The sequence below is a fragment of the Ascidiella aspersa genome, chromosome 3 (genome assembly GCF_963924565.1).
Source record: "Ascidiella aspersa chromosome 3, kaAscAspe10.2, whole genome shotgun sequence".
Lineage (NCBI taxonomy): Eukaryota > Metazoa > Chordata > Ascidiacea > Phlebobranchia > Ascidiidae > Ascidiella > Ascidiella aspersa.
In genome coordinates, this window is record NC_139449.1 from 4,919,365 (window position 1) to 4,935,766 (window position 16,402).

Consider the following 16,402-nt stretch of genomic DNA (forward strand, 5'->3'; position numbering starts at 1 on the left):
CTGTTAGAGATGTCATTTGTTTTAACCAAGCATGTTATCGTAATGTCATTTGGTTGTGACTTGTTGCAAATATTTTTTTATACCTTATACGTTGGAATGTTTTTTTTTATGCTTTGAATCAAGATTTTTTTTTTTGAGAAAGAGATTTTGATCATAAACGCTTGTTTTAGCACTCTAGCACCACCTAGAGTAGATTCTGTAAAACCACTGCACAAAAGGTTCCAAAGCGGCGTATAGATATGAGATATGAAAGTTAACATTTTACGACATTAAAAACTACGCACTAGGGCAGTGATTACCAAACTGTGTGTTACGGCACACTCGTGTGCCTTAGTGTGCCGCGAAACTTTTTGTAATTTCCGAAAAGAGAGTATTTATATTACCAATAGGCATACACGCAAGCATTTTAGACTGAAATACGCACTATTATTACAAATTAATATTTGTGACACATTTACATTAAGGGCGATTGTAAAATGACCCTATTGTTCTTCTGGTAAAAGTGTGCCTCGAAATAGTAAAAAAATTAGTGTGCCGCGAGCCAAAAAAGTTTGGGAACCACTGCATTAAGGCATCACAAGTGGCAGTTTGAGAAACACGCCTTGATCCTCTAACATACGGATGCGTCAATGAACAAAATACAGCAGTCAACAGTGCTATGGTTGTTTCTCGACCAGCTCCGTTAGTTGGAACATCACCACAGTCTAAAGATAGATGTTTTTATCCTTGCTTAACTTGCACTATATCCTAAATGGACCCAAATATTTCGGTAATAGCCTTTCCAAAGGCGTCTGATATTTTCTCCTTGCTTAAAACAACATTTTAAATTTTAATCGCAAACGAAATAAATAAATTGATAAGATAAACAATCGTAATTCTTATGAGGTTGGAATTGTTTAATGCGTTTTACATGCAAACTAAATATAACTGATTTATTTACCCCGAAAATAATTAATAATTGTTCCCGCCAAATCAATCACATGTAGTGTTAGTTGCGGGACTTTTCACGTGTTTATAATTTTTCTTTTGTGTGAAAATATTACGCTAAATGTGTCAGTAGTCAGACTAACTGTTCGTAAAGATCGACTTTAAAAGAATTGTTGCTCGAATTGTACACTTTTTTGTATTTGTGATACATTTAAAATAAAAAAAGTCCATAGTGTTATACTAAAATTTTAAACTTGACAATTTATAAAAAGTTTTAGTCTTTTTTAGCCCTAATAACTCTTTTTACGCGTGAACAGTTTTTGATAATAGGATGTGTACTAAGCGTATCATCGTCAAAATTTTACCGCAGAATTTCGGAGACAAGAAGTTTTCGATTATAAACTCATAACTAACGAATACATTTACTATATTTTTGACTTAAAGTTCAGTAAAATGCCGAGACCAAAAAAAGCGGACAAGCAGCGAAAAGAAGATCTTCTTCCTGATTTAAGACAGGTAAAATTTGGTTATGAGCACATTTACAAACAAGATCTGCCATAGTTTTTAAGCTGTCCGTATTTTAAGATACTTTTCATCAGATCTCAAGTTTTGTACAGGTCAAACCTTGGTTACAAACTTGGGAATTCAGCACTAAGTGTACAGTGCTTAATTCCTAAGTTTGCGATCAAGGTTTAACCTGTACGAAACGCAAGATGTGTTTAAAAACTTAAAATGGCAATTATACTAAACATTAGGTACCATGAAATACACCAGACTGTATTCCATAACTTGTGACCCCAAAATATAATTTTATTGACTGTTTTAGATGTAACCTTAATCAATCTCGATTAAATCTTGGTCAAAATTTGGTTTAAAATGTCGGAAAACATGTTGAATAGGAATCATTATGTTCCACTATTGAAAGCTGGTCTAGAATCCAACCCAACCCACATTATTTGGGTTAGGGTGCGGGTTTGGGTTAGGGTGAGTCAAGTATTATAATTAAATAGTGAATATATAAATGCTTGACCTACCCACACCCAAACGCTAACTCGTATCCTAACCCAAATATTGTGCGTTGAATTAGTAACTGTGCTAGGATTCTAGACCAAAGTCCCCTAAACTAAGCCCTACACCAATCACACTTTTTCTAAATGTTTAAAACAGCACTTCTATAAGTATGTATGATGGAAGGTGGAAAAACTAGTCTTTAAATATTTTTTTTCTATTTGAAAACAAACTTTTTTATTTTAGGACAGGGAAGAGTTTCTTCGTTCCTTTGAAAAGCCGACTCAAATCTACCGATTCCTGCGAGCCCGACATTGCATCTCTCCGGTATTTTTGCATCGCTCTCTTCTTTACATGCTTAAGAGATGTTCGAGAACACATGCAAGAAGACAGGTTTCTTTGATTTATTATATATATCTTTGGTAAAAATCGCGGATGGAAAAAGCAAGTTTAAACTGATTTGTTCATGGAAATTCAGTTTTGTATAAAACTTTTTAGGAAATTGAAAAAAATATATTTCTTGAGTTTTCTGTTTATTCAAACTGTTGTAAAACATAAAAAACATTTCCAAGTTTTATATATCCTTGTTTCATTTTCTTACAACATAACTATGTTTAAATTTGTAACTTTTGTTTTTTCTTTTTAATCCATTCTTAGAGTTTTTTTCATGTAATCTTCACCCGCACATGTAGTGTACACTAATCAACATCTAAGAATTATTTGTTACCAATAAACTCAATTAATGATTTGTTTCATATGGGTGAAATTTAAAGTTTCACATTTGTTCACTTAACACAAACTAAATTTGAATAATCAGAAATGATTGTTAGGGTTAAACTTAGCTTATAGAAAGTGATAGTTAATGTATGTCACAGATGTATAGATAAGCAATGGCAAAGTTTTTTTGAGATTTTAAGGAAATATTTGTCATTAAACATAATTCCTTTTTTGTAGAAATTTAAAGTGAATGACCTCCTTGAAAGGTCAATCTCCAAACAGCCTGTTTGCAAACCAAACGGACGAACACAGTACGATCAACTGAAAATCCTCGTCGCTGGTTTTTATATTGACCCAGGTGTAAAGACTGAAAACTATGTGCAGAAAAAGGTGAATAAAACTAATTTACTTTGGTTAGGTTAGATTTTATTTTAACTTGTATTACAATTGTTAAACAAATAATATAACGGTCAAGGCTGTTTAGGAATTTTACATTTTTGTTTTAAGACGTTAATCAGTATTTGTATTTTTTTAAGTTAAAACATTTGTCTTCTGATGTTTAGTCACTTAATGATCTGTGTTATTTGAATAAAACCTGCTCGTAAGGACTTTTCAATTTTTTTACTTTATAAACTCTTGGTTTTTTATTGCATTGGAAATATTTAGTTTACTTATTACTACAACCAATGGGTGGGAATTTTTGGTGCTTAGGGTGCTTCAAGTACCCCTAGTAAAGACTTGGGGTGCTCAGCCCCACTAAATAAAGACAAATCTTCCTGTAAATACTGTGCATGTCATTTGATACATGCGATTTGGGCTTGAGCACCCCTTTGAAAAAGAGGTTCTCGTGTATGATACTACCGGTACCTAAATAATGTATGTCATTATTGTTTTCAAAGTACTGCCCCTCTGTTTTTTTCAATGTTGAGATTGTATAGCTGTTGTAAGTTGATTTTACTAAAGTAAAAATAGCACTTCTTGGTTTAAATGTTGTATTTTTTCAATGTTGAGATTGTATAGCTGTTGTAAGTTGATTTTACTAAAGTAAAAATAGCACTGGTAAAACTGTGTTTTTATAGTCCCTTCAACACAGTTGTTGCAATCTTTAAAAACAGTGTTAGAAAATAGTGTCACATCTAAATTTTAATTCACTTTCAAACAGTTTTCCAACTTGGAGACGCAAGTTTCGGTGTGCAAGATGTACCGGAGCCGTCGCAAAGACGGCGAATCTGCCAAGACAGAGGAAATTATCGGAACCACCGACACTCCGCTAAATCCGCGCAATGTTGACGCTTACGAGGAAGACCCCCTCTATCTCAACACCACCGATATGTTTTCGACCAACGACGGACACAACGTCAAAAACTACACACTCGTGTTTCGTGTCTATGAAACCGTTGACGAAGAATCAGAAAGTGAAAGTGAAATGTCGGAAAGCGACGATAATAGCGACTCAAACTGGGTAGGCTTTCTTTCAAATAAATCATTCCTAAACTTCATTGTTTGTAATAAAAAAAAATTAATTTAAATAATTCAAAAATGTTGTAAACTATATATTCTTTATATTCTTATATATATTAATTCGAAAATGTTTTAAACTATATAATTAAATATTTAAAAAAACAGTATTACACCTTCAGACTACCTATAAACGCAAATGATTTACACATGTATAGTTAAATGACCTTTAAAGCATAGTAGAAAATCATGTGGATTAAATGTAAGGGGCAAAAACTTCCACTTAATAGAAGTTATCAATATTTTATCCACACAAAAAGGGATTTTAATTTGAATTGAAATACTAATTTACTGATTTATTTCTGTATTATTTTTACTGATGCGTTTTTAAGATTTCAGTATCTACACTTTTTTACCCCTGTAGTGTTTAACAGTTTTATATATATATAGAGAGAGAGATTGTTAAAAGTTGTGTTATTTCTTTTCCTGTTTTGCTTGTTTTTTTCATGTCTAAAGATTAATAGTGAATTTACTAGGACACCATTATAGTAACTAATTGAGTAAACTAGAAAACAATAAAATTGCAGATTTCCACTTCTACTGACCTATCCTATCAATAAATTTTTCTATAATAATATGATATAGCCTTTTCTGTAAAAAAGACAAACTTCCAGTTTTTGAACTGCGACATTCGTCATTTTTTTGTTATCATTGCGGACTGATTTAACATAGTGTTTGGTTTACCGTGTTCAGCGTCATGCAAAGTTATACGCAAAATAGCATTTGCATAATGAAATTTATAGACAAAATGAGTGAAACCTACTTGTATGTGAAATTAAATAAAGATATTACCTTATTTCAGGTTTATGAAAAAGGATAACAGCCAACAAAATAATATCGGCCGATCGCTTAAGTAAACCCCAATAAATTCATCCCTTTTTTCAGGAGATTTGGCACACTATCTAACATAAACAAAAACAGAATGAAACGAATTTTCTTTGAAAAATAATTGGTTAGTAATGTAACAACCGACAAATCATTTTTTTTTCAGAGTGATGGGGATAGAAAGAGAAAAAGAAAAGAAGACGACCCCGCGGGGATTTCCCTTCGAAATCTCACAACTGGTACAAGGAGAAGGCGAACTATCAATGAAGGTTTGACAACAATGCGTTGTTTTGTTGCATATATTATATTATATTAGTCTAATTTGAATTAGATTTTTAACCAGTTCAACATTAGGTTGTATTCTGCTACACAAGGAAGCATGTTTTTTGCTTAATATTTTTTGGTTCTACGGAGAGAGCTGTCAGTCTTTAAAAATATAAAAAGTTTATCTACGTATGATTTAGGTAAATTGTAATTAAAATATGCCTTTGCGTAAGTTTAGCGTACTGATGATTACATATTTAAATATTTCTATTTTCAAGCCGTAATTTCCTTTTTTTTGTCTTTTCAACCAACATTAAATGCTATTGATTATTTTGTTAAATCTATGAAGTATGATCTGAAAAACATGTAATGTGTAAATTTCTCACAAACAGCTTGCAAGTAAAGCGTAATAAAATTGCCTTGGGCTATTGCATTGAATTTGTGTGATGATGTTGTAACTACTGAGTAGTAATATAATCATCGCAGAAACGGAATGCATTCCCAGATTGCTATTAAATGTTAAAAAAAGTTTGTTTTGCCATTTTTTAGACAAGGAAGACGATAGTGATGAAGATGGAGAACAAACTGAGTTCACGAGAAAGAATAAAAAATCAAACTCAGATCGGTAAAGTTCTTCAAACTTTTAAATTAAAAAAAAAAATAGCTGCTCATTTAGTCGTTTTTCGGGGGGAAGGGGTAACTTTTAAAATTCTGTTCTCATTGTTGTGTATATGCATTATGCCGCCATGACTTTTTACAAATTTTTCTAAATTAACGATTTGTAGGTTGTTTTACAATGATGTACAAATTAATACGCTGCAAAAATACAAAATCGACAAAAAAACGGTACAGTATTGAAATGTAACTGTCAGTTTAAATTTAGACCAATAAAGACATCCAATGATTAAAAAGTCAAATCCGTAAGATTGGAAGTGTTTTGTTTAAGCAAAATTTAGGGTCTTTTCCCTTCAACACAATAAATGGAAGCCAAGTTACCTCCAATACAATTTCAAATAAAAGTTGTATTGTAAAATCCAACATCCATACCTTGCTATTTTAATGAACATTCAAATTGTTGTGTTTTTAATTTTCTTTGCCTTGTCAACTCAAAAACAGAACCCAACGTTAGCAAATAGTTTAATTCGAATCCATGGGGAAACGACAATTACTGAATTTATAGACAAGTAATCCTGTAATGTACATTGTGATACAATCAACACATAACACAAAGAGTTGGTTACATGATTAGAACACGCGATTTAACCTTTCAAAGTCTCGCCTTACTGTCTGTTAATCAAACTTAATTTATTTTGCTTCAGGCTCGGCCAACCTTCTGAAAATGCGATTTTCGAGGCCGAACTGGCGTTTTTCAACTCCGACAAACAACTTTTGCTGCTCGAGGGAGAATACGAACTTGCAATGACCAGGTAAAGTGAAAAGTATGGATTTTGTTGTATAATGCTGTCTTAAAATTTGCCGATAACTTTTTAACAGCAAAATGTGAATACACTGTGACAAGGTAACTGAAAAATGCTCTTCTATCAAAAAAAAACGAAAAGCAATTTCAAAGTCGGTTTATAAAGTTAGGGTTTTGTATAAATTGCGTTAAACCTAAAACTGGGTCAAAATGTATAGAATAATACTGAATTGTATTTAAACTAAGTTCCATCAAGCGAACAGATTGAGCAAGCATTGGCGTATGGTTGTTTCTCGATTACTCGTTTCCTTCTGAGCCTGCATAGCTCAGCTGGTAGAGCGACGGCCCCGGCTTGACAGGAGGTCGTGAGTTCGAACCTCACTGCAGGCTAGTTGTTTTTCTAGCCCCTACTCTGCTTGCATCATTGATCGACAGATTCGGTAAGTCTGCTGTGGCTTTCGGTGTTCTAATGATACGTAAGCCGTAATCGTTGGTCAAAAAGCAGCTTCAGAAGGACTAGATCTCAGTTGTTAAACACACATATGTGTGTACATATGTTTCAAGTTCCATCAAGTATTGAAAAACGAGCAGCATTTTTTTAAAAACCTCTGAATAATTCAAAAAAAATATATTGTTTTATTTTAACAAAAATATATGTTTTATTTAGTTAATATGCATTGTTTTTCTATCATATTTCTCACTGTTGCAGCGGATATCATTTTTTGTGACTGTAGGGTCTATTTTTCACGCCCGTCGTATCCCTGATAAGCTGTGACGTCATGCTGGCGTAAAACGCTTTTTTACAGGTTCGGGTTTTTCAACTTTTAAAAGATTTGGTTCAGTTTTGATTACTAGCACATTATTTTTAAACACGAAAAACAATAACCAAAAACTGACATTTTTTGGGTTAGCTCTAGTTTAGTTTCCTATTGAAATTGAATTACGAATTTTATCCAACTCAAAAATGCATTATGTTTCTTAACGTAATCGTATTTTTCTTAACCTAACCATCTTTTCTTTTAATCTAAACATTTTTTCTTTTAACTTAAACATATTTTTCTTTAAACCTGAACATCTTTTTTTTTTTTTTTTTTACTTGTATAGAAAAGATGTGAAATCGACGAACAAGGTGAACGCTTCATGGGAGTCCATTGATGGTGGTAGAGAAATCGAACTGCTCAGTTCAATGAACAATGCTCCACTTCTGAAGTTTAAACTTGTGTAAGTTTGTATATTAGGGTTTCCTCAGAAAGCCATGTTATCTTGGGCACAAATCTGATAAATCAGGGCTCTGAAGTCGCAACCCTGAGTCCAGCGAAAAATAAATCGAGTCCGACTGGAGCCGAATTTGCAACTTTAAAACGCGCTACTGTAAATGACTTTATTTCAATAGCAACAAACTCGGCATTTTATTAACTTTTAATTGTTTATTTCTGGCAAGCATTTGTTTTTTTAAATAGAAACTATTTTTCATGAAATTCGTGTTATAAAATATATCCACTATAGATCTAGTTATGCATAATTCCCTGCTAGCAAGTGCTGATTGGACCCTTTAACAAAAAAAATGGTTGTATTTATCAGACCTCATGAACTTCAAAATTAGCCTAAACCCGAAAGACTGATTAAGGGGTGTCCATTTCGATACCCGACATTTTAGACAGTGAGTATCGCAGTACCCAATGCGTCATTACTATTCATTGGTTAACCCATTATTTTTAATCAATTTAACCTTAAAGGCAGAAAACATTCATGGCCTAAATTCCATTTTTAATTGATCGGCAGTCGGCACCGCTACCAACCTAGTATTGGACGTTGTTACCCCGTTAAGATGTTGTCCAGTCCTGATTTACGTTTTTGCGTCCAGTTGGTCAGTGAATGACCGTCTAGGTCAGTGGTTCTCATACTGGGGTCCGCGAGACAATGTTTTTGGACCGCGAAGCACCTAACAAAAAAATTTTTTGTGCGATAAAATTTTCAGGCAACTTACTTTTCCAAACCAAGCTTAACCAACGCAATAATAATAACTATGCCGGACAGAAGAATAAATCCAGACTTATGCTTCCATTTGTGCATTGTGACGTCATAGTGTTGCATTGTGCTCATGAAAATTAGGTTTTTACAGCTTGCTGCGCTGCCAGTGGGCAGTACGGTCACGGTTTTTAAACTGTTCGTGATTGCTTCACTCAAATAAAGTGATTCTTTAGAGGGTTCACTGTTTCCGTTGAAATTTATATCTAAAAAGCAGAGGCAGCGTGTGATGCAGTTTGAAACTTAACCACTTCCATAATAGTTGGCTTACAATACTAAATACAGTATTGAATATTTTTTAAGGGGCCGTGAGCAATTTAAAAAATTGACAAGGGGACCGTTGCGTAATTTTTTTTTAAAAAGTTTGAGAACCACTGGTCTAGGTAGACTAGCACTTGAAAAACGGAAAGTGTACATTATTTTCCAATACCCTATATTTTGGGCAAAAAGTTTCGCGATATTTTATACCTTCATAACTATCCCGTTGTAAACCTTTATTTTTTGATCAATTTACCTTTCTAGGCAGAAAACACTGTATTTATGGCTATAACTCCAATTTCAATTGATCAGCACCGATACCACCCTAGTATTGGACGAGTTACCCTTTTAAGTTGTTGCCCAATCCTGATTAACGTTCTTGTGTCCATTTGGTCAGTAAATGACCCTCAATGCCCACTAGCACTAGCTGAGAACGGAGACTGCACATTATTTTTCGATACCCTATATTAAACAAAAAGATTGCGATATCCAATGATGTTATTACTATCTAGCTCAGTGGTTCTTAACCAGGGTTCGACGCAGCTGTTTCAAGGGTTTGGCGAGAACGTCCTCTGAAACATAAATTCTATTATTTCAAGCTAAACTCGTATCTATTTTATGTGCCAAGGTGTCATGTAACGTTATAAATTGAAAGGTTGGCCAATTTAACCTATATAAGCAAGTTTATATTTAAATATGCCCAGTTTCAGCTGATTTGAGGAAAAAACGAATACTGAGTGAAAATTGGGGTTCGACGAACGTTTGCAGAATACCATAAAGGTTCGACAGGTTACCAAAGGTTAAGAACCACTGATCTAGCTGTTAACCTATTCATTTTTTATCATTTTACCTTTAAAGGCAAAAATGACTGCATTAATTCACAAATATTAGCTTAACTTCCACTTTAATTGATCGACACCAATACCACCCTAGTATTGAACGAGTTACCCTCTTTAAGTGGTTGCCGGACCTTTGTCAATTTTAATCAGTATTAACCGTGTTAAGTTGCTGCCCAGTTCTTATTTACGTTTTTGTGTCCAGTTGGTCAGTGAATGAACGTCCTGGCCCACTTGCACTAGGTGAGCGTTATAGTCCCATACTCTATATATTGGCAAAAAGTATCGCAATATTTAATGACTTCATAAATATCCCGTTGTTAACCTATGAATTTTCGATCGATTTACCTTAGGCTCAAAACACCTCATTAATTCGCAAATCATTGTTTAAATTCCTTATTTCGCAAATCATTGCTTAATTACGGCAGGGATAACACCATAGTATTTGAGTTATCCTGTTAACTTGTTGCCCAGTCCTGATTTTTTGTAACGAAAAGTGTAGGCCTACATTATTTTCCGATACCTTTAAGTTATAATATAATTTAACCGTGTTAAGTTGCTGCCCAGTTCTTATTTACGTTTTTGTGTCCAGTTGGTCAGTGAATGACCGTCCAGGCCCACTAGCACTTGGTGAGAACGGAGAGCAGGAAAACTCTCTCGGCGAACCAGAGACAAAACGCATGAGGCGACGAAACAGCATCAAGACCAACGGAATAACAGAAGCCAAAGGTTCGTAGCTTCACTTGGTAACAGATTATTATCAAGTGTATATATGAGTTTAAATCTTTACCTTAAAGTTTAAGGCTAATGGCGTAAAAAATATTGAACTCTTAAAAGTAATGAAAGGTTTGTCGGCCTATCTATTTTTCAACTAAAAAATGTTTGCATTTTTAAAGGAGTTTTTACAGATTTCTAAACTTTCGACAAATAACTTTTAAAACTATTTGTTTTATTTGACGTTTTTGAGTTGATAAGTTTTCTTCAATTTGTTGTTTCACCTCTGCATAAACTTTTTTGTTAATATGCTTAATTAAAAAGTTTCTATATTATTTTGTGTTTATATTTTAAACAATTTAAGTGAACCTTTATTAATCCACAATAATATTCTATTATATTACCTCACGAGAAAGATGCATAATTTGTGCGTTACATTTTAAATATTTAGGTTAAATTTGTAAAAAATCTACATTATTATGTTTTCCTTAAATTCCAACAGATGCCAGCCACTCCCCAGCCCCGCCCCATCCCGTTGACCTTGTCGAGTACCGCAAGGTCAAGCTGAACCGGGGAGTGAAAAGCAAGGAAGGCGTAACAGCCGGTGAGGGAGGGAACGGGAACAGCCGACAACGCGTTGTTTTCTACCAGTTCATTTACAACAGCGAGACCCAACAGCAAACTGAAGCGAGGGAAGACTTATTCTGTCCCTGGTGTCAACTTAACTGTATCACTTTGTACGGACTTATTAAGGTGAATAGCAGGGTTAATTGTTTCAAATGACATTTGTTTGTTTTTTTCTTTCCCCAAACGTCGACACCAAACCTATGGCCCCTGATCGTCACATACACTTCTCCCTACAGTTTTGGGCGTTATTTTGGCCTATTAGGCCTTATTCCGATACATTTAGAAATTATTCCCACAGGTTTATGTCTCATTCAGGCGATTAAGTTCTTATTCTGTCGCGGATATTACGGCGTATATGACTTTATTATTTCGTTGGTTTTAATATTATGGTTTTATAGATTTTTCTGCGTAAGGCCTTATTGCTTTTTAGGTCTTATTGTGTGTTCCCTTTCTGAACTTCCCTCTTAAATACTTAACTGTGTTACTTTATACGGACTTATAAAGGTGGATAGCAGGGTCTGTTGTTTTAAATGACATTTGGTCCTAATTTTTTCTTTAACTGCGTCGAATTAGCTATTTTTTTACCCTCCCCCTCGCCCCTCTTTGTTTGGCTTAACTGTTTAACTTTATACGGATTTTTTAAAGTGAGAGACAGAGTTAATTGCTTTAACATGGTATTATTTTTTTTGTTTAACAGCTTTGAAATAGCTATTGGTTTTAACTCCCATTATAATGCTTACATCTACATGTATCACTTTTATGGACCAGTAAAGGTAGGTTTTATACGGCTAACAACATCAACTTAAGCCTGCTGGTTTAAGATTCTAAAGAAATAACTTACTGAACGTAGGTCTCAACTCACTCAAAAACGAGTATTTGTTGTCTCAGGCATGTGCACAATTCCACATAAATTCACCAATATATCTGGTTATACAATACATTTACTTCTGTTCAAAAAAAAAATTTTTTTCTAAACAAAAAATAATAAAACGTGTTTTTTTTTTTTTTTTTTTTTTTTTTTTAAATAAGATAAAGTTAACAAAATATAATCTTTACTATCGCTGCTTAGGTGATAAAAAATAGAATATATTTTTAAATAATTTTAATTTGCACAAGCTGTATTTAAAGTAAAAACCTGAACGTCCCGAAAATTAAAAGAGTTAGAAGTGTCATTTTTGTTTTTGTTATTCTACTTGAACCAAAAGAAAACTCTTTAGTAAGCTAAATGACCAAACACACATTGTTTTGATCGGCAAAGCGCCGTTTATTCAGCAAAACGACATTTTTTCTTGTTTTGCAGCATCTGAAGCTTTGCCATCCGCGCTTCAACTTCACGTACGTTCCGCATCAGGACGGTTCATGCATTGAAGTGTCGGTGAACGAGTGCTACGACGGATCTTACTGCGGAAATCCACAGGTTGGGGGTTTATTATTCCGGTTACGGATAAACTCGCCTATATCGAAAAGTATGACAAACATGTGGCGAACGCTTTTGAATAAACGATTTTTTTTTGGTAACTTAAAAAAACATTTTTTAATTAATTGAAAGAATAGAAGCTTATACCAAATATCCTATTTTATCTAGTATGTCGAAACTAACAAATAGATAATCCTACTAGTTAGAATTGGGAGTAACCAGTTTAAAACTGAACATTTTTGGTCGAAAATAAACCTTCCGAAAATTAGATTATAATTAAAATTAGGAAACCCCAATTGCTTTTATTGTTCATACCAGGGATATCGAATGATCAAAATCTATTCTATTTATTTTCTAATAGGCTTGCTATCAATTTGGTTAGATTAAATTGCTGCTCTAACATTTCAACCGTTTTTTTAAAACCATGAATTTTATTTTCGCCCTATTTTGTCGGATAAAACCACCCAGTAGCTTTCTACACCTGTGTTTACTCATGGAGCTTTTTCGATCGAAACACTTATTGTACGTCACTTGCGCAGTTCCTGTTCGCGCAGCCGGGCATGGCCTTCGGGCGTCGTGGCCCGGTGCACCGGATCCAGGTCACGGACACCCTCGTCTACCGGCCCAGGAGGGAACGAACAAACAATGACCTCGACCTAGCAGAGTTACTCGAGAAAGAAGAGAACGATGCGTCGCCAACAGCTCAATATTCGGCAGGTGAGTGCTAAATAATGTTAATTGGTTGATTAGTGTTGGGGTATTGTTGATTGATGCTCATTCTCAGTATTCAGTAGGTAAGTGTAGGTAATATTGGTTGATTACGGACAAGGGTGTGCTGGTTAACCTTTGGTTTATCTTCGTTGTATTTGGCTAATGTTAAAGTAATCTTAGTTGATTACTTGATGCCCAATAATCGAGCGTTGGTTAATATTAGTTGATGGTGTTTAATTCTTAGTGCGTGACAGCCTGTGTGGTGGTTGTTTGTTCATGATAGTGTAAACGTCGATTATTTTCGACAGGTGAGCGCTGGTTCATGTATGTTGATTAGTGTTTTCGTATTTCGGGATTTAGATAGATATTTGTTGGTGAGTGTTGATTCATGATCAGTATTCGGCAGGTTAGTGTGGTTAATGTTGGTTGATTAGTGTTGGTATTTGTGGATTAAGCTTGATTTTTGTTTGTTAGTGCTCAGTGATGCACAATATTCGGCAGGTTAGTTGGTATTTAAAAAGTTGACTGGCGTTGCGTAATGAACTCACTTCAGCAATTTCCACTCACTCAACGTTGTTATTTTTCGCAGGCCACCATCGTCTATACTTCCACAGTAGGAACGCCGTTCCCATACGCCCCTGTGAGTTCGAACACGATTCTGAGGACGAGCTTGATCCTGATTGGTTGAGAGCCTACACCAAGCGAATGCTGGACGAGTTCACTGACGTCAACGAAGGCGAAAAACCGATCATGAAGCTGTGGAACCTCTTCATTATGAAGAACGTGTGAGTGGAATTTAAACTGTTTACGACGATTATAACATTTGGGGAATTAACATGGGTGTAAACTGTTATCTAGCCCTTCTGACAAAATAATTGACCGACGATTAGCCACTCAGAAATAGCCTTTCAAAACGCAACTAGTATATAAATACTATGGCGCTTTAATTGTTGTGTTCAGTTCAGTATTTACAAAACTTCCTTTCAAAAAGCAACTCGTATATTATTACTACGGCGCTTTACTTGTTTAGTGTAGTAGCTAAAGCCCGAAACTAAGTTTGTTTATAGCAGGTGAGCCCAACCGGTTTTTAGTGTTTTTTACTTAATAAACGCGTAATATGTTTTATTAGACGTCAGATATTACAACAAATAATTTACACATTTCTAAAAAGCCTAAAAATATTTTTGAAATCCGACACATTATCAGCGGGATTACTAAGAGTGTTGGCTAACCCCGGTTTAAAGCAAAGCCTCACATATTTTATATATAAAATATTTTTCTTCCACTCGACAGTAAAGTAATAGGGTTGATCAAGAACTAAAATTTTCGCTCGCAGTCATAAGTACACCGAAAGCGATCGCAGACTTACTGAATTTGTCCATCAATGGTACAATCAAGACAGGATAGGAAAAAAACTAGCCTGCAGTGAGGTTCAAACTCACGACCTTCGGCTATACCGGAACTGTCGCTCTGCCAACTGAACTACGCAATACGCATGGTGTGTAGTATACGTAATTAAATAAGTACTAAATCTTTGTAAACTTCAACCCACATTTCCCTTTTAACTTCCAGTTGCATTGCCGACACTCAACTTCCCGACGCGTGCCACGCCTTCATCGATAGCCACGCCCCCCTGATCGTACGACACTCGTTACGTCGCAACCTACTTCTGCATTTCGTCACGCTGGTTGACTTCGGAGTGCTTAAGGCTTCGGTTTTGCTCTCTCTGATGGAACAGTAAGTTGAGATAAAGCATCGTGATCTGGGTTGTACAGTGCTTTTAATTCACGGTTTTCAAACTTGACTTAAGTCTTCTGGACAAATGACTTGACTTAACTAAAGTCTATTGGACAAATGAGTTGGCCTTGAATTAAAATATACACTCGTCAGTCAGGCTCGTGTCTACCGATCGGCACTCGCCCGGACGAAATAACCAGACATTGACCGATATCACTTTCCGATTTACAAATTTTACAAACCGATATCCGATAGCGATATTTTTATATACCGTAGAAATGTTCAAAACTTGATTTAATTGAAATCAAGTTTAGCACATAAAACTATTTGCTTAGAATTATTTTCGTTTCGTTGAGTAATATTTGGTTGAGTTAATGCTCATATTTGGACTATTTACCAATAACGTGATATTTTTATGACAATGACTTGACTGGGACTTGTTGTGTTTTATTCAAAAAGACTTGATCTGGACTTACGTTCTTTTACAAATATGACTTGACCGGGACTTAGGTCATTTCAAAACGATTTTTTCACAACACTGATGGTGATCATTTAAAAAATAGTATTGGCTTGTATGTAATAAATGGTAAAGTTGACAGAAAAGTACGAAATTATTGTTTAAATCTTGGTAAATTAAAATGGCGAAAACATTGTGACGGCTAAATAGAAAAATGGTGTTTAAAAATATGTATGTCCTAGACCTAAACAGAACTAAAGCTGTACAAAAAGGATAGAGAATTGCAATGGTATAAACTGTAAAGCATCCTAAATGTATGGAGACAATGTTAAAACTAGCACTTTACAAAGAGTAAAAACGGATCAATTTCTGTTTTAACAGCTTCGACGAAATCGCCTCAAAACTCTCTCCACCTGCCCAAATCACAAAACAAGAGGCAGAAGAAAAACCGGAAGAAGCAAAAGACTCGCCTCCAGAAGACGCCACCAAGTGTGCGGATGGCTCCTCCGATGATCCTGTAGTATCCGGAGGAACAATGGGATCAAGGAAGCCCAGGATCTCAGTTGGAGACACAAAGATGAGAGGAGATCTCGTTTACGAACATAACATGTCAAGAAGATTGGATCGACTTAAGATCATCATCGATGAATCGGGAAAAGAAGAAGTTGACTCAAAATGATGAGGAGGTTCATCTTTTTTAGAGAAGGTTTTTTTCGTGGGACATCATTTGCAAAGATTCAGCTCACAGATTAGAGATGTCCGCTAGTTGGCGTTTTGTTTTGATACCCTATTTTTTGGGTGAGAAATACGACTGTCCGATACGATTGTCCGAAAATACGAAATACGACTGTCCGACGAATGACTTCAGTACTGTTACACAAGAACTAAATTGATGAAATAAAAAAAACGTGCAAATACATTGCTTTCGGGCTATTCAAATA

General features: G+C 34.9%; 1 protein-coding gene across 1 annotated transcript; it reads left to right on the plus strand.

Moving 5' to 3' along the window:
- Positions 1–1,308: 1,308 nt before the first annotated feature.
- On the plus strand, positions 1,309–16,140 carry LOC146158189 (polycomb protein suz12-A-like). Its single transcript, XM_083383869.1, has 15 exons — positions 1,309–1,443; positions 2,182–2,328; positions 2,890–3,042; positions 3,815–4,114; positions 5,162–5,264; positions 5,809–5,884; positions 6,579–6,686; positions 7,781–7,897; positions 10,391–10,527; positions 11,015–11,265; positions 12,440–12,556; positions 13,096–13,273; positions 13,857–14,052; positions 14,840–15,004; positions 15,843–16,140. Exons 1-15 carry the CDS (start codon positions 1,381–1,383, stop codon positions 16,138–16,140), a joined length of 2,409 nt encoding a protein of 802 aa, XP_083239995.1. The 5' UTR covers positions 1,309–1,380.
- The last annotated feature ends 262 nt before the right edge of the window (positions 16,141–16,402 follow it).